The sequence below is a fragment of the Myripristis murdjan genome, chromosome 1, assembly GCF_902150065.1.
Source record: "Myripristis murdjan chromosome 1, fMyrMur1.1, whole genome shotgun sequence".
NCBI classification, from domain to species: Eukaryota; Metazoa; Chordata; class Actinopteri; order Holocentriformes; family Holocentridae; genus Myripristis; species Myripristis murdjan.
The window spans coordinates 21913596-21940182 of record NC_043980.1 but is presented as its reverse complement, the minus strand read 5'-3'; the positions used below and the strand labels follow the sequence as shown (position 1 = coordinate 21940182).

Sequence of the window (26587 nt, the reverse complement as noted above, 5' to 3'; positions counted from 1 at the left end):
AGCACTGAGCAGCTGATTGGTGCAGGTAGATCGGTGTGCGGGCATTGATCGGCCTCTCTTTAGATAGTAGCAGTGACACCTGTATGTGTGTGTTTATTGATTGTTAACCTCTGCCCACGGTGGTGTGTGCGTGTACGTGTGTATTGAGCGGATTCTCTCCTCATGGTGGTATCAGTGTGTGTGTATCGATCTCTTCCCTTGGGGCAGATATGTGCGGGTGTGCGAATGTGTGTTTGCGCGTTTCACTGTCTCCTGGGGTATTCGTGAAAAACTGCTCTGTGACCTTGTGTTTTTTGCCAAAATGAAGCTGTTTGAACCTTTATCCTCAAAGTCCATTTGGAGTCCCTCTTCCTCGCCCTTTGTACGCACCCAGCTGCTTTTCTTCTCTCTCCACATCCAGTGTCTTACACCTTTTTGTCTCACTGTCTTTCTTCTAGGAGACTCTTTTCTGTAGGGTCGCACATGCTTTTGTTAACACAAGGTTAGGATTCCCCTCCAAAAAAAAAAAAAAAAATCCCCTTCTTGCTGGAAAAAGACACATTTTCATTTCTGAAGGGGAAAAAAAGATATTACAAATGTCCTGTTAACAAAGTCGGTCATTCCAGTTTGGTGATTTTGTTCACATTGAATGTAAAATGCATAATATTCAGTAATATTTCTGGTCTGCATATTTCAGGATGGCTTGGGTCTGTCTCTTCTTGTGTTGGTTGAGCAAATTTCTCTCTTTTTTTTTTCTAAATATGATGTTTAGACTTTCAAATAGTCAAGAGGTATCAGAGCTTACATGGAGCGATTTGTTGAACAACCTTAAAAAGTCGTTTTGTTTTTTTTTTTAACACCCAACATGCACTTACATAGTGAAACCTTTTGTCAAATGAATGTCATACATCATGTTAACATTGACATCCTTTAGTGTCATTACTGTGAAATTTACAGCCGTCAGATCATAAAACTTGACTGTACTATATACAGCGGACTTATACAAGCCCTTGGTGTGACGTTACGCAGATTTTTACTTGTGTCCTTTTCAAGAGAAGTGAGACTCAAACATTACTCAAAAAAATGTGAAGTGGTGGAAGGATATACTCTTGTTGGAGCCGGTCATTTTAGCTAAATTAGTTCTTTATTACCTTCGCAGATATGTTTTTGTCTTTGAGATTTAAGTTATTTTATTGAAATTCTTAAATCCTGGACATTCACAGGGAAAAATGTAGAGTATTTACTAGAATCTTTTTTTTATTGTATTTTATTTATTTTTTTCACTTAGATCCAATAATACATCACACAGTGCAAAAATACACTCCGCAGTACATGTTGTTTTCAGTATATTATTACGTGGCAGTACTTTGCTAACTATAGTAATTTTTGAGCTCTGAATATATATAGACAAAATAGCCGTCGTACCCATTCTTGACATTTCTCAAAGTTATTATAATTCATGTTTTAAATGAGAAAATGATATACTTTTGCTACTTTGTTTTAGTTATAGTTTACAATTAAAATATAATTTGCAATGACTGAATAGTACAAAAGATTATATATGCACAAGTTTTTTTTGGTTGTTTATTTATTTATGTTGTTGTTACCACAGAAATAATTTTAATGAATTAATGAAAGGCTAATGAACTTTATATGCATTAACAGGAAAATTATCCTTGTGATCCCAGAAATTATTGCATTGCTTAAATTCTTAAATCTCAATGTAGTAGTAAGAATTATCTTGGTGAATGTGTCTGGTACACTGTGGTCCCGGTTCATTGTCCCGGCTGCTGACATTTCTTGGATTTGAGTTTGTTGCGGGACAAGACAAGCTACCAAAATATCTAGCAGTGTCCTGTATAGAAGTGGGCCAGTATTAAAGGAGGGGAAAACTGGCAGTGCATTAAATTACATTAAATTAAAGTTAAAAAAAAAAAGTGCTTGTCCTCCTCTGATACTATTCCAAATTCACAAAGCATTTATTCATTCTCTTAATACATTTAAAAGGCTGTCATACATTATGAAGAGATTTCCAAAGGGTCTACAGGGTGTGTGTTTACAACTGCTTTACAGTTTATACCATTTAATTGCAACGACCAGCATATCTTATTCTCACAACTTCAGCTGCTGAAATTGGCCAGGGGGTGAACGTGGTTGCTGTAGGACCCTCTCAGTGTGCTGTATGGAGTTAGAGCGCCCTCAAATGGCATAAAAGAGAACTGCATCCTAACACCTGCACATGGTGAAGTGAGAGTTTGTGTTTGTTAAGTTTGGATCCTACATCCTATTTGCACGCTGTGCAAGCTGCCACACTCTCATGGTAAAAAGAGAAATAGAGTTCACATAATTTCTTGGTAGATTTAATGACGTTTCGGCGCTCTGGCCTCCTTCAGAATGAACCAGCTGTACCAATTACCTGGTGTCAGGTGACAGACTGAAGTACCAACTGCTCTGCATTTGATGATGTGCTCGTAAACAGTCACAAATACAGAAAATATATACAGCACACAAACCAACTTCAACGTAAAAAATAATAAAAAAAAAAAAATACGATAAAGAGTGAGAGGAATAAAAAGGGGAAATGAAAAGGCTGTGGCACAAAAAGCAAAAGGAGGAAGCACAAACCACAAAATTCACTTAAAGAAATCATACAATAATACTTACTGTAAGCTGTGAACAAATTACTGGCAACTTCAGGTCAATAGACCATGATACAGTCAACCGGATAATAAATATAGAGAGACATGGGCAGGACAGAACTCTAAATGTAAATGTGTAGTAAAAAAAGGTCTAATACCAAAGTCCTCATGTAGACTGCAGTATGATTTTAAGTGTGCATATCCAGGGACACTCCTGTCTGAGGAAAGGGTTATTGAGGTCTCCGCTCACTTTTTTTCCCTGACAATTTCACATTAGCAAATGTTCAAATAGCAATGAGCAACGCAGTCTTTCAGTCTTCTTTTCTTTCTTCTGAACATGAAATTGGGGGTTTCAGCCTTGACCTTTATTCCTCTTCCAGTTCTCTTTTTTCCCCCCACCTCTGTCTGGCTGTCCTCATTCACCGTCTCCCCCTTTTGAGAATGTGTTCAATTTAAACAGTGCTCTATAAAAAAAGCTGTTTTTTGCTGTCTCATCATTGTACGGCGCCGACTCTCCAGTTCTCTCACCTCCGTCTGTGTCAAAAGGCTCTCGGCGCTCTATTCTCTCCCAGACTGAGACACTGACGGCTTGGCAGGGAAAGGTACATTTTCAAAAGGAAATGCCTCTTTTATCATCTCAATCCAGTTTTATTAACAGCCAGTAGTCAATGAGCCAGTAAATGAGTTACAGCACCAGCTCCTCAGTAATTTGGGGAGTCCAGTGCATGAAGAGAGCAGTGCAGAGCTGGTGGATACTGAAAGTTCATTGGTATACAAAGACTTTACATAGACTTTGTATAGACTATGTGTCTTCACAGCCTCATACTGCTGAAGAAAGACCACTAATTCTCATTAAAAATGATGAAAAATTTACTGGATGCTGCCTGAGAAAGAGTGCCAAGTCTATTTCTTGCTTTGATGTGCTTCTGACTTATAGAATTTGGCAGACCAAATAATTTTTGGTTTGTTGTTGTGAAGTTTACGTTTTTTTTTTTTTTTTCTGCCTGCTCTATTTCTTGTTAACATTTATTGTCATTGGTCAGGCCCACAGGCAGAGTCACATGAGTTCAGAAGTGAAAAAAGCTTCAATTTATGCTTTGATACAGGTGTCTTCACATGTAGAACCACAGACACAACTGCAGACATGTGCACACACACACACACACACACACACACACACACACACACACACACACACACACAGTGTTATCAGAGGTCTTGCAGGCTTTGCAGGTCTATGTCCCTCTCCGCTTAGCCGAATTGTGTCGATGGTGTTGTGTGTGTGTGTTTCCATATGTGTGTGTGTGTGTGTGTGTGTGTGTGTGTGTGTGTGTGTTTAGTTGGCTTAGAATCAGGGTTTAACATCCTGAGAGGGGCATGAGAGCCTGACTCCATCTGTATATACATTTAAATACCATGTCAGTTATGTCCATACATGTTGTCTCATATCTAACTACATGGGTTGAAATGGGTTGTACATTTCTATAACATACAATAACACATGATCAGGCCCTATGGACACACACCTCTCAGCTCAGCGGAAAGCACGGCAAATAGATATTGAATAACTTAGACGTATATTTGAATAGATTAGCTTCTATCCTCTCTTCCACCTTCCACAATGTGACCAGATTGCCTCCGCTTGCTCTGAAAAGGGGGTTTTCTCCAGAGGTGGCAACCTACCACAGCTCTGTCCTCAATCGCATTATCATTACATTCCAGGAGCTCTCTCTCTCTCTCTCTCTCTCTGCTGTTTCTCTGAATTTTTGCCTCTCAATCTTTCTTCCCTATCTCCTTCATTCTTCCCTCTCTCTTTTATCATGTGTTCTTCACCCCCTTCTGTCTCTCTCTCTCTCTCTCTCTCTCTCTCTCTCTCCCCCTCTCTCCATCTCGCTCTCTCTAAAGAGGAAATCAGGGCTTCTACTGATTGTTTTCAGACTGATTGACTGACTGACGGCAGCAGATAGTAAAAGCCTCAGGGAATTACACTCTGTGTGTGTGTGTGTGTGTGTGTGTGTGTGTGTGTGTGAGTTAAAGTCCTTACAGGGCGTGAGGTTAGGGCTTTGGTCTTGGGTCTGAGTCTTTGTGAACTGGCAGACACAAAGGGGGGCAGAAATCACATCTGGTTATTTGGAAGACCCCTCCCGCCCCCCACCACACACACACGCGCACACACACACACACACACACACACACACACACATTTCCATCTCAAATGGTCTCTTATGAACTATGGATTTTCTCCATAGTTTCGGTGTATGATTGAAAGAACAAACAAATTAATTAATTTCTGTCTCCTCCAGCTACATGATGTTTGGATATTGCACAATCCAAATCTCATAAGAGAATAAGAGGATTAACGGTGAGGTCTGCAGTTCAAAGGCAGCTTCAGTTTTGTGTTGTTTTTTTTTTCTTTCCAAAAAGATGTTCATCTTATAGCCATTTCATCTTGCTAATTCATAACTGTCTAATTATCCAACCATGTTAACCTAATATGTACACATGTAGCACACACATGCACCACAAGGGTCTGTTTGTTTTGGTATGAGCCCAGTGGTCTTGCGTTGTGTTGGGAGGCTGTTTTCTATGATAAAAGCATGCAGAGTGGTTCCCCTGAGGTGCCGGTAACATATGCAAACCTCTCCCCATCGCTGCAATAACGTATGCAAAACATCGCCGCTGGCTCCGGCCCCCCACTCTCCCACCCTGTTACTGTTCAAATCCCACCCCTCTCCTCTTACACACACACAAGCCTGTTTGCTTCTCGGATTGTGTTTGATAACTGTGTGTGTGTGTGTGTTCCTTCAGATTGTAGTCTGTAACAGTCTGAGCTTTGTGTTGGCCTAAGGATTAACACGGCTTTGCCACCAGCAGCCAAGGCAAGGAGCAGAGGAGAGCAGGGCTTAGAGAGTGTATGTGTGGGGACAACTGTGGGAAAACATGGCTGTGTGTGCGTTTGTGTGTCTGTGTGCACGCGCATGTGTTTTCTGCGTGCATGCATGAGAGGCTACGGATGGCTGGTTGTCTGTGTCCACACAGACAAGCCCTTAGGACCCTCTCAAACTCTCTATACCCCCCACCCCCCCAAACATGCACACACACATTCATACATGCATCCCAAGCCGTCAGTGCTCTTCCCAGCTTCACCCCTCCGTTTTTGTCTGACCGACAAAGTATCTCCGCTGCTCCAGAAACAAAGCTCGTCATGTCATATCAGCAGGCAGCGGATCAGGCTCTGATCCCTCTCACTTTCACTTCAGTCCAACGAGTCAGGGCCAGAAATCAGGGCCCGTCTCTATTCATGCCTGGTGAACATGTCAAGTAGGTTTATGCAATATTAGTGTGAACAGATTGAGGGAATGGATTCTGGGTTCTGGGAAAAGTGGATGCAAGACAAGAACTGAAGACATTCGGAACTTCTTCACTGTACTTTGACCAACTTTGTAAAGCATACACAATTGAAAAGTAACGAGTTGTGGTCACAAAATGATAACCATATTTTACAAGTAAGGAAAAGTGTACCTTTTATGGTACGATGCTCAACCTAATCGAACTGCAATCCATGCATGTTATGACAGTCTCTCTTATACCATTGATTTTCAAAACGGTCCTTTGTCTTTGAGGGGCTTCGAGTGCGTCCTGAGCAAAATGAGTAGTTTAATTCTACTGTAATTCAAATCACTATAATCTCACCACTTTGCATCTGTTTGTCAGTATCTAGTGAAGACTAGCAATCTAAACAATTTAATATTTGACACAAACCAGATTATTTCTTCATAACAGAGTCTCTAGTGCAAAATGTTTTTTGGTTTTTAATTAAAGTCAACTTTTGAGTGTAGAACATGATAAAGTTTGAGGATGCATGACCTAAACTGTCTAGAAATATGCTGGTGTTGTATCAACTCGTGTTGCATATTGTCAAACTGTGGACTCCAAATGTGGACCTCCTCTCCAACAACCACAGAAAGACAGAGAGAGACGCCGAACTGATATCATCCCACAGCCCCTCACCCTTTTAGCTATTTAGATGCCCCCGATAGGAGGTGCGAGATGAAAAAAAAGAGAGAATGAAAGTGGGATGGAGGTTCATCCAGTTAATTAATATTGTATGAGGCAGACACGCCCTCATACATACACACATGCAGACACACACATACACACCAGGTTTCAGACCACTATCACAGGTTGATGGGAGAATAGGAGGGGATTTCATTTCTTCTTTTTTTTTTCTTTTGTGCTTTCATTCTGTCTATGTGCTGGATCGGGAGCACGGCAAGATAAGGGAAGCCCAAGGTCAGGGAGAGAGAGAGAGCGAGTGAGAGACCTACAGCCAATTTACATGAGAGATGAATGGGAAGAGGGGCAGAGAGGGTGGAGGTCGGGGGGCTTGAGACAGGGACTGTGATCTCCTTAGGGTGTGTGTGTGTGTGTGTGTGTGTGTGTGTGTGTGTGTGTGTGTGTGAGAGAGAGAGAGAGAGAGAGTGGGGGGGGGGGGGGGGGGGGGGGGGGGGGGGGGGGGGGGGAGGTCTGTGATCTCCTGGCCTTTGTGATGGAGATGGGCCCGGCCGGCCTGACCCGATAATGACGCGACGCTCTAATAGCATTCATCCTTTCTGCCGCAAAACTACTCAAGCGGAAAAGAGAGAGGGAGAGAGGAAGAAAAAAAACAAGTGTGAGGGGTAGATTGGAGGGGTGTGTATGGAGCAGCAAGGGAAGCAGGAGGAAGGGAGAGGAGCAGGAAAGGAGGGGAGGTTGGCTAAACTATGTTGAAAAAATGACGTGGGGAGCAAATCATTTGTAATCTTGGAATCGGGTGAGGGAGGGGGCATCATAGATGAGACATTAGTGGTGTGTGGGTGTGAGTGCATATGCTGTGTGGATGTGTGTGTGCATCTGTGCATGCATTTCTGCTCGTGTGTGTGTGTGTAGGCAAGAGAATGGCATTAGGTGTGTGTGTCTAACATTAGGAGTAAATGCACTGTGCCTGTCTCTCCCCTCTCTCTCTTTATCAGCGTATATTTGCTGTGGGCACTGGAGCGTGGAAGGCTTTCAGAACACTGGCCCATAGGGGACGGGACCCTGTGTCCAACACACACATACACACACACTCACACACACACATACACACAGAGACAGACTCTTACTTATCATACAGGGTCATTACAGGCCCCTAACTATAGCCAGAGTAATCACGGCTTTATATCAGCACCCATATTCACCATATAATACATGCCAGCCGTATCAATAGAAAGCATGGGAATGCTGGAAGAGAAGAGTAGGAATGGGACAGAACTGTAACCCTGATGTGATTGTATCCAGCGTTTAGAGGATGATGGGGAGAAAGCAATTTAGAATTTAATAATCTTGGATTTCTAGTAAGAAGATTTTTTTATTCCCTCCTCATATTTTCAATGTTTTTCTTCTCATACTTAGATTAAAAGCGGTCCTCCTCAAAGGCAGGAAGGAGAGGACATGGGTAGAACTCCCCCTTACTGCTACAACTGCTCCAGAAAAGGACACTTTGGCTATGTAAGTAGCTCTCTCTTACTCACTAGAACTTCCTACATAGCCTCTGTATTATCTCACCTCTCTTTCTCTTGGGGATGGAACAGTATATTGGCACACTATTATTATCATCCAGTTTCAGCTTTAAAAAGCATATTGTTATTACTTTTGCCAGTGATATTTAGCTGATTGTGAAATTTGCCCTTGTGTGACATTTTGCTAGAAATGTGTCACTTAATAGAACTCTAAAATTAGCAACAGAGTAAAATTAACACAGGCTTTCGTTTAAAAAGGGTTATCTTAATGCAGGCCTGTCTGAAAAGCTGAACCTGTTTTGCACTGGCATTTTTACTTTGATTGTTATAAAGTAGAGGGAAAAAACATCACTCACCCAATTCAGGCTTGACTGAGGTGCTGGAGCTAATCAAACAGTAGATTCAAGGGAAATGACTATTCACACATTCATGTCTTTGCCAGTATAAATATATAAACTTGTAAAAGCTTTTGGTCAGAGCAAAAGCTTGCTTAATAGATCAAGATATTTGCATAGACATGAGAGGATGTGCAGATCCTCGTTTCCCTTGAATCTACAATGACTTACAAAAAATGCATATTAGTAATGCTATCAGCTGTTATTGGTGGGAAGCTATTGATATTGGTATCGGTCTCAAAAAACTTATGCTAATAGACCAAACTAAAACCCAGTGTGATGATAGAAAACATACACCAGAAGTTAAGAAGCCTGCTGATATTGTCCCCCAGTCTATTAGTTCACTAAACATCACACTCTGCAGAGTTTGTGTAGAGTTAAAGAGAAAGGAATCTCTTTCTCATAGCTGTCTTGTTCTCTTACTTGTAGTATGCTGTGTTTCTCTTTATACTCTTGTATTTGTATATTGCCGTATGTGTGTAGCTTGACTGCATTGATGTGTGAATGCTTTTTGATTTTGTGTATCTGTTATGTTTGCATTTTGCTTGTGTGCACACACTTGTGGGGTTCACATTTGGGTGTGTTTTGTCCAGGCGTGTACCCAGCGCAGGATGTTCAACGGGACGTATCCCACAACCCCTTTCATCAACTGTTATGACACTGTGGAGGAGATCAGGCGCAGAGAGCACAGGATCAAGCTGAAGGTTAAAGGTACATCCCGCACCGCAACACACACAAATACATGTACACACATACACGATACGGACAAAAGTATTGGGACACACCTCTTCATCATTGAATTCAGGTGTTTCATTCAGTCCCATTGCCACAGGTGAATAAAATCAAGCACCTAGCCATGCAGTCTGCTTTTGCAAACATTTGTGAAAGAATGGGTCATTCTAAAGAGCTCACTGAACTTGAGCGTGGTATTATAATAGTAATGTAATAGGATGCCACTGTTGCGAGGTCAGTCGGTGAAATTTCTTCCCTCCTAGTTATTCCATGATCAGCTGTAAGTCGTATTATTGCAAAGTGGAAGCGTTGACCAACCACAACAACTCACCTTTGGAATGAACTAGAGCAGAGATTGTGAGCCAGGCCCTCTGGTCCAACATCAGTGTCTGACCTCAAAGGCTCTTCTGGATGAATGGGCAAAAATTCCCACAGACCCACTCCAACATCTTGTAGAAAGCCTTCCAGAAGAGTGGAAGCTGTTCTTGCTGCAAAGGGGGGACCAATTGCATTTTAATGCCTATGGATTTAGAACTGAATGTCATAACAGCTCCTGTAGGTGTAATGTGTAGGTGGTCCAATACTTTTGTCCATATAGTACACATAACACCCTGTTAACTTTAACATACACACACTTTTACACACAACCCAGGAATACCACAATGTGCTGATTTGCATTCATCCTCTGCAGGAAGTAATTCACTCAAAGGCTTATATAGTGGAATGACATTGATCATTACCATTCACAAAAGACAAGGAAACAGACTGTGTTTATACATCCTTAAAGCATAGTTCTGGTTATTTATTCTTGTTACTATCATTGCTACTATTATTATCCTGTTTTTTGCCATCATGACGATTAATTGTGTTCAGACTCTCATTACTTTTTTCACTGTCCAGGTTTATGTACCTCCAGTTTGCAGGGAGCACTTCTACTCAGTTCACACTTACAGGACGAATGCAGTCTCTCTCCCAAATACTTAAAACACTTCCTTTAAATATTCTGTCTTTTTCTTGACTGGAAAAACTTGCTCTCTTGGTATTATGGCTGCTGCTGTTGTCATTATCATTATTGCTCTCTCCACCTACATGTAAAACCAGTGGCTGAGTGCAACATGTTCAGTCCAGGGGGTCGTTTAAAGGCATTCTGAAAAATTCACGAAATGAGACTGAAAAATAAATATAACCAAAACACAGTTGATACTGAAGTTACAGTGGATTTATTTCTGGAAGTGCAATTTCTTTTGGACTAGAATAAATGTAATGTAAAGTGAAAGACTATTATGCAGGTATTCAAGAGTGGAGTACCCTGAATTTGCCTCCAGATGTCCTTGGTGCCATGGTCAGAATTGAATGAAAATAGTAAGAAGAAACCGGTACTTACAATCTTTTTTTCTTTTTTGTTTTACCCAGAATTAAGGGAAAATGGCCTTTTCCCCCCTGGATCTCAGATGCCTCTCACCCCAGGACCACCAAGGAAGAGACAGAAAAACAACCATCACAACAACAGCAACCAGCCGGACCACAGATCTTACCAAACTCCTAACAACCACAAACCCAGTCCCAAGCACATCATGTTTAGAGACAACAAACAAGCGTCCGCTATGCGGCCCAAAACAAAAAAGGCTGATAAGCACAAACAACAGGGAACCAGTAGTACGGCGAAACCATGGCAACCCAAAAGAGCAGTGCCCACCTCGAGAGGCCCACTCCCTCCAGTGAAGCCAGTGAAACTAGTTTTCAACGAGGCAGATGACTTTCCCAGAGGGGGAGTCACAGGAGAGAAGAAAGAGAAGAAAAATAAGAGGAAGAAAAAGAATAGGCAAGGCCTTCTAGGACCACCAGAGGCGCACTTCAGGCCCGCAGCCCGCACCCCAGACCGTCTGTTTGGGGTCGGGCCAGGTGGGGAGATGAAGAGGAAAAGAAGACGAGCCCGAGGGAGAGAGAGGAAGGCTGCCAACATGGCTGCTGCAGACATGTACCCCACTGATGAGAATCTGTTCATCATTAAACAGAGGAAACGCAAGAGATAACACCACATTGTGTGAGGTGTGGGACTTGTGCACATTTTTCAGTACTGAGTGTGCGTGTGTGTGCGTGCGTGTGTGTGTGTGTGTGTGTGTTGGTGGAGTGGCTGTAGGAAGGACAGCTCCACCTTGTGGTCACTGGGAGAGCTACAGTCAAATCCCTCTCAAGCTACAACATTGGCATCTTTGTTGGTATCTCTCACATCTGCACAGGTTACTGTCAAGATGTGTGGAGTTGGACTACATGGTACATGAACCAGGCTGAGAGAATCCATAGAGTCAGTTAAAAAAAAAAAAAATCAATGGCATTTAGTCATTCCAGCAGTTTAACATTATCGATTGAATGACAGAATGTCTCTCATTACTATCCAGTCTTTCATTTTGGGTAAAAGAGATGGCAAAAAATGTGCTTGTGCCATCCTGCGGTGTTTACAGTAAATTATTTAGAAAGTGCTGACAAAGTAAAGCTACTATGGTCATATTTTACGATTATTCTGTAATTAACCCATCAGTATCAGTCCCTGTTTTGGTTATTTCTCAAGCATACTGACTGGCTGCATTGGATTTCTGTGGTCTTAACACATTGTTGTAAGGTTTGAGTTCAGAAACTGATTTCAGTTTAAAGTGGCTACTCTTGCTTTTTCAGATGTTTTGTGAATTCTAAAAAAAACTCTGGGAGTAATTGAAAAAAAAAAAACATTTTTAATGAATGTGAATGTGTTTCACTTTTCTATAACACTCACTAATGTGCAAATGAAGTATATATACATACATAAATACCTCTGTTAAATGCACATAATGAATATTGACACCTCACCAGTTCTTCGGTGGTCCTGATAACAGGCATCAACAATATGTATCCCTGCATATTGTTGATATGCACAGTGTTGACTTTTAGATTTCTGTTTGCTTTATCATTGATTTCTTTCAAGTTGCATTATCTGGAGTCTCCCTGTTAAAATAAAAACTTGGACCTATTCTGACGGAAGAGATACCCACTATACCTGCCAAGTCTGCTCGCCTGTTCACTGTGGTTTATACAATAACTGTTGAGTAATTATTCAGATCTCATATGCATCCTGTATGATTCATGTTGATATTAAAGATCATGTGGTTCCCATCACTCTTGTCCTCTCTGTGACATGCCTTAGGGCATGTTACCTCTGTGTGTAAGTGATTGAAGAATATGGAATATTGAAATGTTTTATTATTACCCTAGAAAAGTTTTCACCGCATCATTAGTGAGCATTCACTGCTTTCTTTCAAGAGCAGGTTGCTGTGCTCTCAAACCTGAGCTGATTTTAGGATATGCAATCTCAAGAATGTATGAACTGCAAAAGTGACAGTAGTACCTGATGGTCCTGCTTTTAACAGACAATACCAGGCAGCTCATTTAGAGTCAAAGTTCAGACAAATAACCCCTACAATATGTCAGGGTGGTGTACAATAATGTGATGGCTTAAAACTTTGGCATTGTGTAAAAAAATAATAATAATATAGGAAAAAATAGTAGGAAAATTCTAGGATCCTGTTAAGAATTTGCCTCAAATTTTTTACCAGGATCCTATTTGCCTCTCCTATCCCAATTTGCCCATTCAACTGTGCCTGGAAGCATCCTGCCTCCACATTACTACTGTGTGTTTATAACCTGCACAGCAAACACATGTAACGCAGTTAAAGGCCTCTGCACAGAAACACTTACAAGTTACTCTGCAGCAAAACTAAAGATAGCGGGTGTCGTTTAAACACTACAGCAGGCTGACTAAATAAATTGTTTCAAAGGTTGTACTTAATTATTGCATATGACACATGAAAGATAAACATAAGGGAAACACTGACCATTCACAAACAACGCTAAATATCAACATGGTGTAATAATGGTGCTAATTGCCCTGCATTTTCATTTTCTACTGATAAATCATCGAAATTAGAGACACTTTATTGATCCTCGGAGGAAAGTCTTAGGTGTAAAAACAGAAGATTCAACTCTCCCTGCGGTATTCAGCACTTCCCCTATTAGATATTTTACAATGACACACGGGACAGGACGGGACGGGAAGCGCGTGACCGTCCGGTGTACGTCACCTTACACGCTGACGACGTGACTCCGCCCCGCGTGGTTGACAGCAGGAAGCCAGGTTGTGATTTGTCACATACAACACTTTCATTTTGAGCCATAACGCCTCAGTGTGTGGATATTTTGTCGCATGAGCCGCAGCTAGATAGTGTCGGGACTCTGGAAAAGGGAGAAACATGGAGAATGACCTTCCTACAACCGGCGACAGCGAGTTGGACCGAGCTATCCGACAGTGGCTGGACTACGACAAGGTAAGCTGACAGCCGGCTAGCTAAATGCATGACACACTGCTTAACGTTATGCTGGTAAGTAAAAAATAAGGTAAACTAAATGGTGAATGGAAAACTGAAACCATGAATTCCAGCCATAATCCTGAGGCACACACCAGTATCAGCTTCCTGTATAGTGATAATACGCTATATAACTTGAATAATCCTGTAATACGATGTAAAATTAGGCCATAGATATAAAAACTACAGCAAATATTAAAGCCACTAAGAATATAAAGGGATTATGGTGTTATCATAGGAGAAAACATGCCAAAAAAAAAGCATTAATTTAGACTTTTTTTTGTTGTTGTTGTTGTTTGTTTCTTCGAAGTACCCACATGCAGCCTGCATCATAAGATGTAATGAATGAATTTACAGCGTACTTGGTAAGCCTGAAAAAGCGGAAGGGTTTACTTTCTATTACGTTCTTGGACACTGCTTGCATGCTTTGATAATTTCGCAATCCATGCTGAAGAGACTGACATAATGTAAGATTGTCTTTATCCCAGTGTGCTGCTGCTGCACACTAGGATAAGTTTTCATTACAGTTACAAAAGAACTAGAGACAAAACATTTGGTACAGCACATATAAGTATGGCTGGGTGCATCATATTTGCTATTATCCAGCCTTAGTGAATGAAGCAAGCTTTTGGAAAATTTGGTAACCTTAGAGTGATTTCACTCAGTCTGCACTGCAAAGCAATTAATTGAAAGTGAAAGCTTGGTTTCAACTTATCTCGCCACACTCACAAACAGAAACACACACACACACACACACACACACACACACACACACATTCATTTATTCTTCTCCCTTCCCTCCTCAAGATAAAATTCATGAGAATAGGGGTGTCACAAAAATCAACAAAGTCTCAAATCAATACCAAAACTTTGTAAACAATATCAATACTAGTGTTATATTCTAATGTGGTATATACCCTGTGTGGAAACACATACACTGTGCGCTTGTTAATCTTATTACAATGTTTTTAAATAGAAAAGAGTGCATGGTGAATACGTTTTTTTTTTTTTGCTGTGATATCCAATCAGCTATCGAGAACTGTGGAATTTCACTCATATTGTTATCAATTATCATATTTCTGGCATCATAACATCCCTACAAGAGCATGCAGGCAGCTTTGTAATCAGAGTAGCGTGCATCCTGCCATCTGACTAACACAAACTGAGTCATTTGTGGCCTTAAGAGGGCATGGGATGCCACCAATCAGGTCAAAATGGACAAGGGAATCAGATTCATTAGCCTTTTTAAGATAATTATGTTAGAAGGACAGTTTGCTGAGAGGCCCATTTGACAGTTAGTCTTCCTGTGAACAGGAAGCATAAGTGTCATATGGATCTACTTATTCCAGATTGCTAATTGTGACCAGGGGTTCAAATAGTACAGCAGAGAGGCAATATCATGCTGGACTTATTGCTGACAGATGGTTTGGTTTCCTTAGCTTTAACAGCTTTAACACTTGGGTCTATGTAAAGTAGTTTTCCTATTAGTCCTGGGAACAAATAAACTGCTATAAACTCCTCAAACTCCACACTGTACATCAGCTGACTTACAGAAACAGTTGGAAGCTCTGTTGGAAAATTGTAAAAAATGTTGTAGTGGTGATGGAAATAAGGCAGGATATATCCTTTCTGCATATGACTGTGTTTGTGTGTGTGTGTGTGTGTGTGTTTGCTCCCTAGAATCCCAAGACAGTGTCTCTGGTGCAGCGTATGGTGAAAGAAGGAGCAGTGGAGGAGCTGCAGAAATGTTTCTCCTCCAGGATGGAGTTTGGCACAGCAGGCCTGAGGGCCGCCATGGGCCCTGGGATATCCTGTATGAACGACCTCACGATCATCCAGACCACACAGGTTTGAAAACGACCATACACACAACAGTGCACACATGAAACATCATGTCATGTGTGTAGCCAGACACATACATTCTTAGGTTGTTGTTGTGTGGTTGTTGTTCCCTGTATGAATCAGCTGGGATGCTCCACGCTCTCATTAGAGACTGCATAGTTCGCATTCCAGCATCCTTTTACACATCATCATGTGATCTCAGTGCTGCACCTTTTCTCACCCTCCTTCTGGTCTTGTGTTAAATTCCTTCCACTGCACATTAACCACGTCCTCTTTCTCTGAGCTTATTCTTCAATCTCTTCTCCTTTTTCTCTCTGTTCCCTCCTCCTTTCCAGGGGTTCTGCCGTTACCTGGAAGAGTGTTTCGGAAACCTGAAGGAACGAGGGGTGGTGATTGGGTACGATGCCCGGGCCCATCCTGACAGTGGGGGCAGCAGCAAGCACTTTGCCAGCCTGGCTGCAGCTGTCTTCATCAGCCACGGCATACCTGTCCACCTTTTCTCTGACATTACCCCTACACCTTTTGTGGTAGGTTTTAAAACTGAATCAACTTTTGTTATTTGATTATTTTTTTTTACATGGCAATGACATGGCAAACCATGGCAAACCAAAATATAATTTAACTGGCTATCATGTGTTAGCATGTTTAATATCTTTGTTATCCATGAGAGAAACCAAATTATTAAGGCATCAAGTCAGTTTGTCTGATGTCACACTGTTTAGTGGAGTGAATGACAGCAGGACCGTGGCTCAGACTCAGGGGCAAATTCCACTGAAAAACACACTTTCAACCATTATGGAGTACATGTTACGTAACACATGTGAACTCACACATAAATCAATGGGTTGTGCCCAGTTGTGATACATATAGTCACCATTCACATGGCCCATGTTTAGCTATAGACCGTCTTGGTTTTGTGCATAAAACAACACCACATGTTCTCATCCAAAATTTTGTATTGACAGCACTGTACAGTTTTGGTGACACTTGGTGACAATAAAAAGCAGTTTACCTTTGTCAGTCATTCACTTGAATATTAGAGTTACACTACATTTTCTGAGGGATGAATCATCACAATAAAAGCACAGTGATTCACAGGCCCTATCTGCAGACTCCATCCAGTCTCACATCCATGGTAATTTTTCTCAGCAAATCAGATTTACTGTAAGATTCCCTAGATTATGCACACGTCACATTTTTTCTGTAGCGGCGTGTCACGCTCACTCACACATAGACATTATAGCATCCCTATTTTTGAATACCTTGTAGCATAACGGAGTTGAATCTATGCAGTAACGTCTGTCTAGTAATGATAAATGACAGGGATAATTGTATCCCTCAAGGCTCTACCACTCTTAGTGTCACATTTGTTTGTCTGTCAGCTTGTCTGCACTGTGTAGTATGATCTTTGCACGTTTCAGAAAGTGATGTATTCCTCTCCTTCTTCAACCAGCCTTTCACAGTGTCTCATCTGGGTCTGTGTGCTGGAGTCATGGTCACTGCCTCTCACAACCCCAAACAGGACAATGGATACAAGGTAACAGTGAATACTCACTCGGCAGTTGTCATATCGCTTTTTGATAAAAGTTATTGCCTCTTTGAATTGCATCGGCTTTCTTAGCAACACAGCCAAGACCCATGCTGAACTCTCCAAAGGCACTGAAGATTTAAAATGACAGTTTAACACAGTGTAACTTAGGAATTATATGCATATTGAGATTATTTTATACACTGTCAGTTGTTTGAATCTTATTTGAATCATTTACATCAGTTATGTTTTGAATCACAACTTAAACATACTCATCTTCGCTATTTGTTTCTTTTCCATCGTACATTTCTTCCACATTATCTGGGTGTTAGGTGTACTGGGACAATGGAGCGCAGATTGTGTCCCCTCATGACAAAGGCATCTCCAAGGCCATAGAGAAGAATCTGGAGCCTTGGCCTGAGTCCTGGAACACAGAGGAGGCTCTGAAAAGCCCCCTGCTCAAAGACCCATACCAGGACATCCACACGCAATACTTCACGGCCATTCAGAAACACTGTCACCACAGGTACTCTGCACACCCAGACCAGGGTACACAAACTCATACTATGCATTTTTAATAAACTGCAGCATAAGGAAAGAGATGTTGGCAGAAAAAAAAAAACATATTTTGGAACTAAACAGACCATGTTTTTTTTTTCATTTTTATTATTGTATAAAATGTGATGCACTATAATATTGGAAATTCTTGCATATGAGCTGAAATTGTAAATTGTACTAGGAAATATGTGCAACAGTGCTGAGTTGAAACAGAGAGAATTTTTGTAACACTTAGCATACTATAAAAAGAAGAAAATATTTTTTGTCCACAGGGAGATAAACAAGAGCTCAGAGGTGAAAATTGTGCACACATCTGTGCACGGCGTCGGCCACACATTTGTCCAGACAGCATTCAAAGCTTTTGACCTTCACCCTCCGTATGCTGTTGAGGAGCAAAAAGACCCTGACCCTGAATTCCCCACGGTCAAATATCCCAACCCTGAGGAGGGAGAGGGAGTCCTGGTACATACTGCTCATACAAACACACTTAATCCATAGTCAGTGTGTCTAGATGTGTGTGGTGGTGGCAGGTTTAATGTGTGTTTGTGTCTGTGTCTCTGCAGACTTTGTCATTTGCCCTGGCAGAGAGAGAGGGTGCCTCTGTGGTGCTGGCTAATGACCCTGATGCTGATCGACTGGCCATTGCTGAGAAGCAGAAGAGGTGTGTGCGTGGATGTTTGTGTTTGCAATATTTGTGCTAGAGAATAATGAAGGCTATTCATTTTTACAGGAAAATTCCACCCTAAAACAGCTGATGACAATGTAACTCACATTTCTGCCCCAATTTTGTTGTTTAGTGGTGCATTTTTCTTATTCTGTGGCTGAATATAGTTGATGTGACAGCACAACAACATATTTCCAGTGCAGGTACAATAGAGTGTGATAACAGAAGATTTTTCACAGTAAATATCCAGTTTTGGTGTCAGTTCCACAAAATCAAAAAGTAAAGGCTTCTCTCTGCACTCATTTTGTAACGATGTTCGACAGTCATGAAAAGCAGAGGAAGGAAGAGACACGGATTTCACCATAGACCTTGTTGTTTGCCTGCGTGTCTACAACGTCCGCCTTTCTCTCTATCTCTCCTTCTCTCTCTCTGTCAGCGGACAGTGGCGAGTCTTCAGTGGTAATGAGTTGGGAGCGCTGCTCGGCTGGTGGATGTTCCACTGCTGGAAACAAGAAAACCCTGACGCTGCTGCTGTCAAAAATCTCTATATGCTGTCCAGCACTGTCTCATCCAAAATACTGCGAGCCATTGCTCTCAAGGAGGGCTTCCACTTTGAGGTAACATTATCAAGTTCAAAAATATATGGGAGACTTGAGAACAGTAAGCCATAAGCACAGGACACAGGAAGAAAGATTTTAAAACACATCAAAGGAACACTGTCAGAAACACATGCACATGTTCTCTTGCATAAAAAAACATAGAAGGCCTATTTTCTCTTTTTGACTAACAGATAAAAACAATACAATTCAAAAATACATTTAAACACACCTTTATCATAACAGACCTGGCAGGAGTTTCAAAACACATTTCTGCTGATTGCTTTAAAGTTACTGCTGTCATTTATGCTATTGCCTTTTGTTGGGACAGGAAACGCTCACAGGGTTCAAGTGGATGGGGAACAGAGCCAGGGACCTGATGAACCAGGGGAAGACTGTTCTGTTTGCCTTTGAGGAGGCTATAGGTACACACACACGGACACACACACACGCACACACATACACGTTAATATCATATTTGTCCACTGGTACCATCACAGGAACGCAGTTATTATTAATTCTTTCTGACATTGTATTATAAGGAGTTGGTCTCCAAAAAAGCTGCTTAAAAGTGTGCATGGCTGGCCCCTCTGACTTGAAATAACCCTCTCTGCGCTCCAGAAACTCCACTGCATCAGCATCAGTAGCTATATGAAAATAATTATGTCAGGAGCTGTGGATGTTGTATGACCCACTACCTTCAGAATAGTGATGCAATTTTCATTATTTTGGCTCCAACTGGCGGTTTCCATACAGACACACCAGCTACTCTTTTTGGCTTCCTTTGTGGCCTAATGTGAACTTCAGACTCTAAACTGAGAGGTTTTACCTCGTGCTTTGCTTTTATCTAATTTATTCATTCCCAGCGGCGCATCAGCTCTCAGAATTAGGCCAGCAATTTCTAAAGTACGACTTGCAAAATTCAATACACAGTCACGTTGTGTCTTGAGTGCAGACCTACGCCAGCTAGAGACTGATGTAGACCACAACCATAAATCCCTAAATCCCTCAGCACACTGGTGTTTGATGTAGGTGAGGGATGTAGTTACAATAATTAAAGATAAAAGCCAAATTAGAATTATTTCATCTGTGTGCCTCAATCTGCTTTGTCTGTAAAGGAACAAGTTTTTGAGCAATGCCTGTAGTCAAACTCAATCACACCATGAACTGGGTAAAGGTTGTTTGGGGTTAACACATACACACATAAGGTCACATACTCTAGTAGATTCCCATATAACACGATTAAGACTGTAATTGGAATGGCGTGCCTTTCTCGTGCACTGTTGGTGGTAGAAGTACTATTGACATGTTTGTTTGTTTGTTTTTGTGTGTGTGTGTGTGTGTGTGTGTGTGTGTGTGTGTCGCAGGATATATGTGCAGTCCCTCTGTACTGGACAAGGATGGGGTGAGTGCTGCAGCCATAGCAGCAGAAATGACTTCCTATCTGGCCACTAAAAAGACAAGCCTCTCTCAACAGCTGACTGCCATCTATGAAGAGTAAGACACACACACACACACACACACACACACACACACACACACACACACACACACACACACATACATACATACATATACAATACATTGAATTCACATTTGATTCTGTCACTTAATTATGTAAATTGACACTGCAGTTTATTTGGTAAGATTTGTGTTCATGATCAGTTTTGCCATCATAATTTACATACTGCATTTTTTTATGTTGTAGATGTATATAGTGTATGAAAGACTATATTTCAGGGAACTATTTGTCCATTACAGGTCAGGGTAAAAAAAAAATCCAATGAAATCCTCGGTATTTCAAAATTTCAAATGACTACATCATCCAAAATGTTGCTAATTTGTGAGAAAAGGTTTCTTGAACACCAGAGCTACTCCACAATGAGTTAAATGCTTTTATATTATTAGATTTTCTTTAGTGCCAGCACGTTTTTCACTTCGTGGGGATTGAATTTGGGATCCAAATTCTCACTCCTTCCTTTCCTCCTCGTCCTCAGGTACGGCTACCACATCACTAAGAATTCCTACTTCATCTGCCACGACCAGGATGTGATCCGCAAACTGTTCGACCGCCTCCGTAACTATGGTGACCAGAAGGGCTCCTACCCCACCAAATGTGGTGACTTTTCTGTCAGTGCTGTACGAGACCTGACCACCGGCTATGACAGCAACCAGCCTGACAACAAGGCTGTAAGCACACTCACACACTCATACATACAAGTACACCCATACACACAGAGTGGTGTGTAGTACTTTGCCCTTAATTAAGAGTGTATTTCCTTAAAAGTTTGTGAACTAATCAGCCTATGGCCGAGGAAGAGCCAGGAGAGCAGATTTCAATGGTTTTCGAGACTGGAAGATACTACATGCACCTGCTGAGCGTACAAACCATGGGTCTCACCACCCAACTTGGATCCCTTCCTGATCTGGACAGCCCTAACCAACCCTCATACTAACCTTAACCACTAACCTAACCTGTGCATGCGTGATATGCATGCCCAGCAGATGCATTTAGTGTGTCTGGAATTCAGTTTTGTGCCACAACTATTCAACAAACACAATTAAATTGATTCCCCTTCCTAAGGGTATGTTTACATGGTTATGGAATCAAAATCCTTGTTGGATGAAACAGATTGTAGAACTGATCAACATTAATGAAGATTTGCACTCTCCAAGGCCTTCCAGTAATACATTGTCTATCCCTTGTTGTCGTGCTCAATTTTATTTTCATTAAAGTTTTGTGAGTTTTAACCTTTGCAGTGCATTGAGAGTGTCTTGGTAAACACAGTGGAACTTTATATTCAGTAGCCCAGGGCAGTTACTTTTGCAGTGAAAGCAAACACATAAAAGTTAAACAAACAATACAAGAGCTGCCTTCTCTTGTAGTGTAACTTTGCTGCAACCTATTTGCAATAGGTCCAAATAAAAATAATCTCCCTACCCCTTGTTCCCTCCTTCTTCCCCCAGGTTCTTCCCACATCTGCCTCCAGTCAGATGATCACCTTTTCTTTCTCCAACGGGGGCGTGGCTACCATGAGGACCAGCGGCACTGAGCCAAAGATCAAATACTACACTGAGCTCTGTGCTGCCCCTGGCAACAGGTAAGTGACAAGGAGACTCCAGTGGACTGCAAACTCTGCTGTCTCAGCATTTCATTTGTTATATTCCTCTCTCACTCTGTTTCTCTTTCAGTGATGTGGCACAGCTGAACAAGGAATTGGATGCCTTGGTTGATGCCATCATTGAAACTTTCTTTGAGCCACAGAAGAATAAACTGCAACCCAAGCTGGAGTAACACTGATATTCATAATCACATTAACAAATGCGCACACACAGAACCAGTATGACCGTCTGTCTGTGATATCTCACACAATGTCTTAACTACTGAAGAACGTTTTCATTTAATACAGGCTTCAGTCATTTGAATACTTACTTTTTACTTTTATTTTCCCTACAGTGATAATCACACAAGCCAGCTGAACCAGTTAAAGATGTGGATATTGTTACCTACAATACTCGCTTGATAATTGTGGTTTCTGAACACCTCTAACCTGTGTTTTGAATTTGCCCATCCATCTGTCTGATTTTGGGGCCAGTGTACCTCAAACACTCACAAAGCATCACAGTCACAAAGTTTGGATTCAGTGTAGTGCTCTGCTGGAGATCATGAGAGCTGTGAAATGTAAACCACACTGCAATTTAGGTACCTCATTGACAAATAGAGACGTTGCATATTGTCATTTGTATGTACCGATTATGCATTCCACACTGCCTCAGCAGCTACTGCAAGGCCACACAGTCACAGAAGAGTGTAAATGATTTACTGCTATGATAAAATTATAATTAAAAAACAATACTGTAAAACAGAGGGTTGTGGTGTAGGCTGAAATTAAAGTTTGGATACTATCTCAGTTAAAACCAAAATACAGAGCGAACAGCGAGGTTGCACTGTGATTTTGATGTGTCTTACAGTCATTCCGAGTTTAAAAGGGCTGTGTCATTGCAGATTTGTGGTTTGTGAAACGACTTGAGCTTAAAGCTTGCAGCACCACCAAGCGGAGAATCCTTGTTACACCATGTTATGAACGAATTTGTCAAATGCATCCCTTGATGGCTTGACTGAATTGTTAAAACTCAAAGGGACTCCTGACGCTGATGTTCAGTGCGCTGCATTTTTTGAGGATACTGTTATGAAAGTAGTTGTTTCCTTCAATAAAAACGGTTTTAAACAGTGTACGTGGTATGTGTGTGTGTGTGTGTGTGTGTGTGTGTGTGTGTGTGTGTGTGTGTGTGTGTGTGTGTGTGTGTGTGTGAGAGAGAGAGTAGGGAGGGGTGATGGGGGCACATACACACTCAAAGCCGACACACATATCACTTCTCCATCCTCGAGCAGCGCATGCATCCACCATGCGCTTGTCATGCTCTGTCAGAGTATAAAGAGCCGAGAGGACGGAGATAGTGGTGGCTGCCAGTGGTCGCCCCTGTCCTCTATATTTAGCTCAACTACAGGCGAGCGGCCGGGGTTGTGTAAAACCCCGAGTGGCGCTCACACACACACACCCACCCACACATACACACACTTCAGCCTCCAGTCGTCACGCTCCCAACAGTACACACACCGGCAGGAGTGCTGAGTTGTAACAGTGAGCAGGTAAGCTAATACCGGAGATGGCAGGTATGCTGACCGGCAGGCGTGAACAGGACACCGGACGGATGATGTATTGATGAATTTATGTGTTACGCGGCTCCGGAGCTCTACACACGAGCAGCGTGCATGTCGCTGTCCCGGCGCGACGTCGTGAGTAAAAAAAAAAAAAAAAAAATTTAAGCGCAAAATTGCAACAACTTGGGACAAAGCATGAGAGGCTACACAAATGATGTGTGATAAACTTCCGTGTTCCGATACAACAGAGTTTACACTCAAGGATGTCATGTTGGATACTATCATTTGACTGAACTTATTTGAAGATGTTTTTTACACTGCAAGGTCAAACGAGGTAGGAGGCCAGCATCTGTGTTTTATTCCTCATTAATGATCCAATAGATTATACATCGTAGGTGGTATAATTTTAACATTATGCTCGTCCAGCAATTTGGTCGCGTTTGTATTTTGTTTTCCCTCGTGGTTTTAAATCTCGACAAGTTATACGACGGCATGGCTCGGCAGGCTTGTTTGCAGCACTGTTGGCACGCCAGCGCTCTTTGTCTGTGCATATCTGTCACTACAAGGTGAGTTATGTTTGTTGATTATGTGGCTGAGGGCGACAGAGGTCAGCTGGACTTGTCTCTCTCACACACTCAAACACAAGGCGCCAACCAGCACTGAGCTTAGTGGTCAAACTGGCAAGCGTTTTATGTGTTTGTGTGTCCTTGAGAATGTAAGTCTAGGTCAGTTGTCACGCTCAGTGTTTCATGTTGGAGAAACACAGCCAAGCCTTGAAATTCAGATGAGTTCCTTTCTCTGTCCTCCAAATGACCCTCTTGTTACCACGCTACATGGCTTCACTGGATCATAGTTCTCTGGTGTCCTGGATTCACTGTCCTGGATAGAGTATGTTGGAGTGGTGCTGATTTTAGCCTGGACCGCAGCCATATGTTGATAGTGAAAAGATGACAGACAAAGTGGAGCACACATCTACAAACAGCAGCTTTTAAGTTGATACTAAACAAATGTTTGCTCAGTGGTCTTTGCTTGTGTTCCTGTGGTGTCTCACAAACAAAAATAGCTTGCATGCAACCATGGTTAGACTATTAAATGACAAGATTTGATAAGTTTGCACGTTTTTAAAGATCTTTGTCCTAACCAATGTTTTTGATATCCTTGCAGGAAACAGTAGAGGCAGTCAGCTGCCTCATCCAGCTACAGCAGCCATGGAGGGACTCTATTTCGAGGTGAAGCCCAGAAGAGATGAAGTCCTCAGGCCAGAGAGGTCAGAGAAGCCTCTCCCTAAGCTCACTTCAAACCATCGCTCATGTCCAGTTCTTTCAGCTTCCACCTCTTCCATGTCATACCCAGACAGACTCACCCTTGCTGGGGAGAGGGCTAATCCCTCAGCTGGGGGACAAATGGGGGAGGAAGAGGAAGAGGAGATACGATACAGACTCACGCTGATTGGTTCTCTGCCAGTACACCACCTGACCACCATGGCCATGCTGCCATGGGTGGTGGCTGAGATTGGGAGATCTCAGCCTGGGGAGAGAGAGCTGGGAGCAGGAAGTCGGTCTGGAGGATCAGGAGGTAAACAGTTGGACGTCCCTGCACGGAATCAGCCAGTGTCTCTCTGTGTGTCGGCATCGAGGGTGCAGTGTGTGTGCATTGGGGCTGAGGGGGTCGCTTGGGATCCTCTGTCCCACACGGTTCTGTTTGAGTGTCGTCCTCACCGGGTGACCAAGCTGATTCACAACAGCCAGGAGCCCAGCAGCTTTGGCTGTCTGGTCCGAGATACGCATCACTGTGCCTGCTACGTCTTCCAGTGCCGGGACTGCACCAAGGTAAGTGTTAGCCATGACATTAAACACTATCCTCTCAGACTACAGGCATGATATGCATGGTAACATGTGATGTGCACAGGCACAGCTTTTTAAAGTTCACAAAGAGATTGCGTCTCAGGTTGCCCACTAGAGCAGGGATGAATAAGGAGGAATAAGTTCAAAGAATTAGGAGTCAGCCTGGCAAAGTTGTCTTCCTCATGCTTGGCAGTCAAACACATGTGCATTTGGTGTGACCGCACCAGTATTTGTTATGATGTCTCACTGAGAGAAACTGGATACAGTACCCTGGCCTAAGTCCTGTGGCAACCCACTTACACTGTGCTTGTACTCCCTTCACAACAACACAACCAGACACCAACAAACATGAGGCACATGTTGACACACTCCTCTGAGCAACACACCCCTGACCTCTAATTCTTTGCATCTCTTCTCCACATGCCATGCTCTGCCAACACCCTCTGTACTGTCTCTCTAAAGTTGGAGCAGCTGGTGTCCCAGTCAGGCCAAAAACATTTGATATCCATCTTCATTGCTTTCCATGCCAGACATACCAAGGATGCCTGTCTGATAGTCTAAAGAAAGTTGGTCAAATCAGGGAGATGGGGACAATTGAGATTAAATGGTCATATCACAATGACCTTGATGTAGGACAGTTTTCCTTTCGACCAGGCACATGCACACATGTACAGGCATGTATAACATAGACCTGCCCAGGCCCAAAAAATATGAACTCCCTGCAAGTACTACAACTGTGAGTGTAAATATATAACCAATTGTGTATATGGTTGTGTCTGTGCAGTGTAAGTGCACACATGGATTACAGTATTTACACTAGAGAATATATATGCAGGCTGCTCATGTTTCTTGATGGCTCAGCAGGTATTTGGTCCATGTGTGGTTGTGTATCTTTGGGTGTGTTTGCTTGACTGAGAGCAGATGAGCTTGTTCTACATCAGCCAAGCAGGATGTGGAACCAGGTTACCATGGAGACCATTTCCTGTGTGGCAGGGGCCTGTCATGATATGTGTTGTGGTGTGGTGTGTGTATGTGTGTGTGCTTGATGCTCTCCCCCTCTCCAACTGTTCCCAGAATGCGAGGATGATGTCAGGCTGTCCCGGCCACCTGTTGCTTTAGCTCTGTCATAGTGGGCTTAGACACCCACCCACTCCCTGTGTGTGTGTGTGTGTGTGTGTGTGTGTGTGTGTGTGTGTGTGTGTGTGTGTGTTTG

The 26587-nt window shown here is 42.3% G+C and overlaps 3 protein-coding genes across 12 annotated transcripts in view; all 3 read left to right on the top strand.

The window, feature by feature from the left end:
- The window catches only part of zcchc7 (zinc finger, CCHC domain containing 7), a 48758-nt gene extending 36676 nt beyond the window's left edge, over positions 1-12082 (top strand). Inside the window, exons 8-10 of the mRNA XM_030062855.1 lie at positions 8052-8147; positions 9147-9264; positions 10699-12082. Coding sequence (XP_029918715.1) covers positions 8052-8147; positions 9147-9264; positions 10699-11318 — 834 coding nt within the window. The 3' untranslated portion in view covers positions 11319-12082. The remainder of the gene's footprint in view (positions 1-8051; positions 8148-9146; positions 9265-10698) is intronic.
- A 1333-nt stretch (positions 12083-13415) lies between these two features.
- On the top strand, positions 13416-23101 carry pgm2 (phosphoglucomutase 2). Its single transcript, XM_030062848.1, has 13 exons — positions 13416-13640; positions 15360-15527; positions 15857-16048; positions 16975-17058; positions 17382-17575; positions 17880-18069; positions 18171-18268; positions 18708-18888; positions 19199-19292; positions 20235-20364; positions 20865-21057; positions 21835-21968; positions 22060-23101. Exons 1-13 carry the CDS (start codon positions 13566-13568, stop codon positions 22160-22162), a joined length of 1836 nt encoding a protein of 611 aa, XP_029918708.1. The 5' UTR covers positions 13416-13565; the 3' UTR covers positions 22163-23101.
- Positions 23102-23273: 172 nt separating this feature from the next.
- Positions 23274-26587, top strand: part of tbc1d1 (TBC1 (tre-2/USP6, BUB2, cdc16) domain family, member 1) — a 62986-nt gene continuing 59672 nt past the window's right edge. Inside the window, exons 1-3 of one of the 10 annotated variants that reach the window (XM_030058827.1) lie at positions 23275-23518; positions 24695-24797; positions 24884-25359. In XM_030058827.1, the coding sequence (XP_029914687.1) occupies positions 24776-24797; positions 24884-25359 (498 nt within the window). In that variant the 5' untranslated portion in view covers positions 23275-23518; positions 24695-24775. Of the gene's footprint in view, positions 23519-23630; positions 23666-23697; positions 23865-23967; positions 24097-24290; positions 24419-24694; positions 25360-26587 lie in introns of those variants that run through there. The other 9 variants (XM_030058835.1, XM_030058818.1, XM_030058843.1 and 6 more) reach the window with 9 other exon arrangements.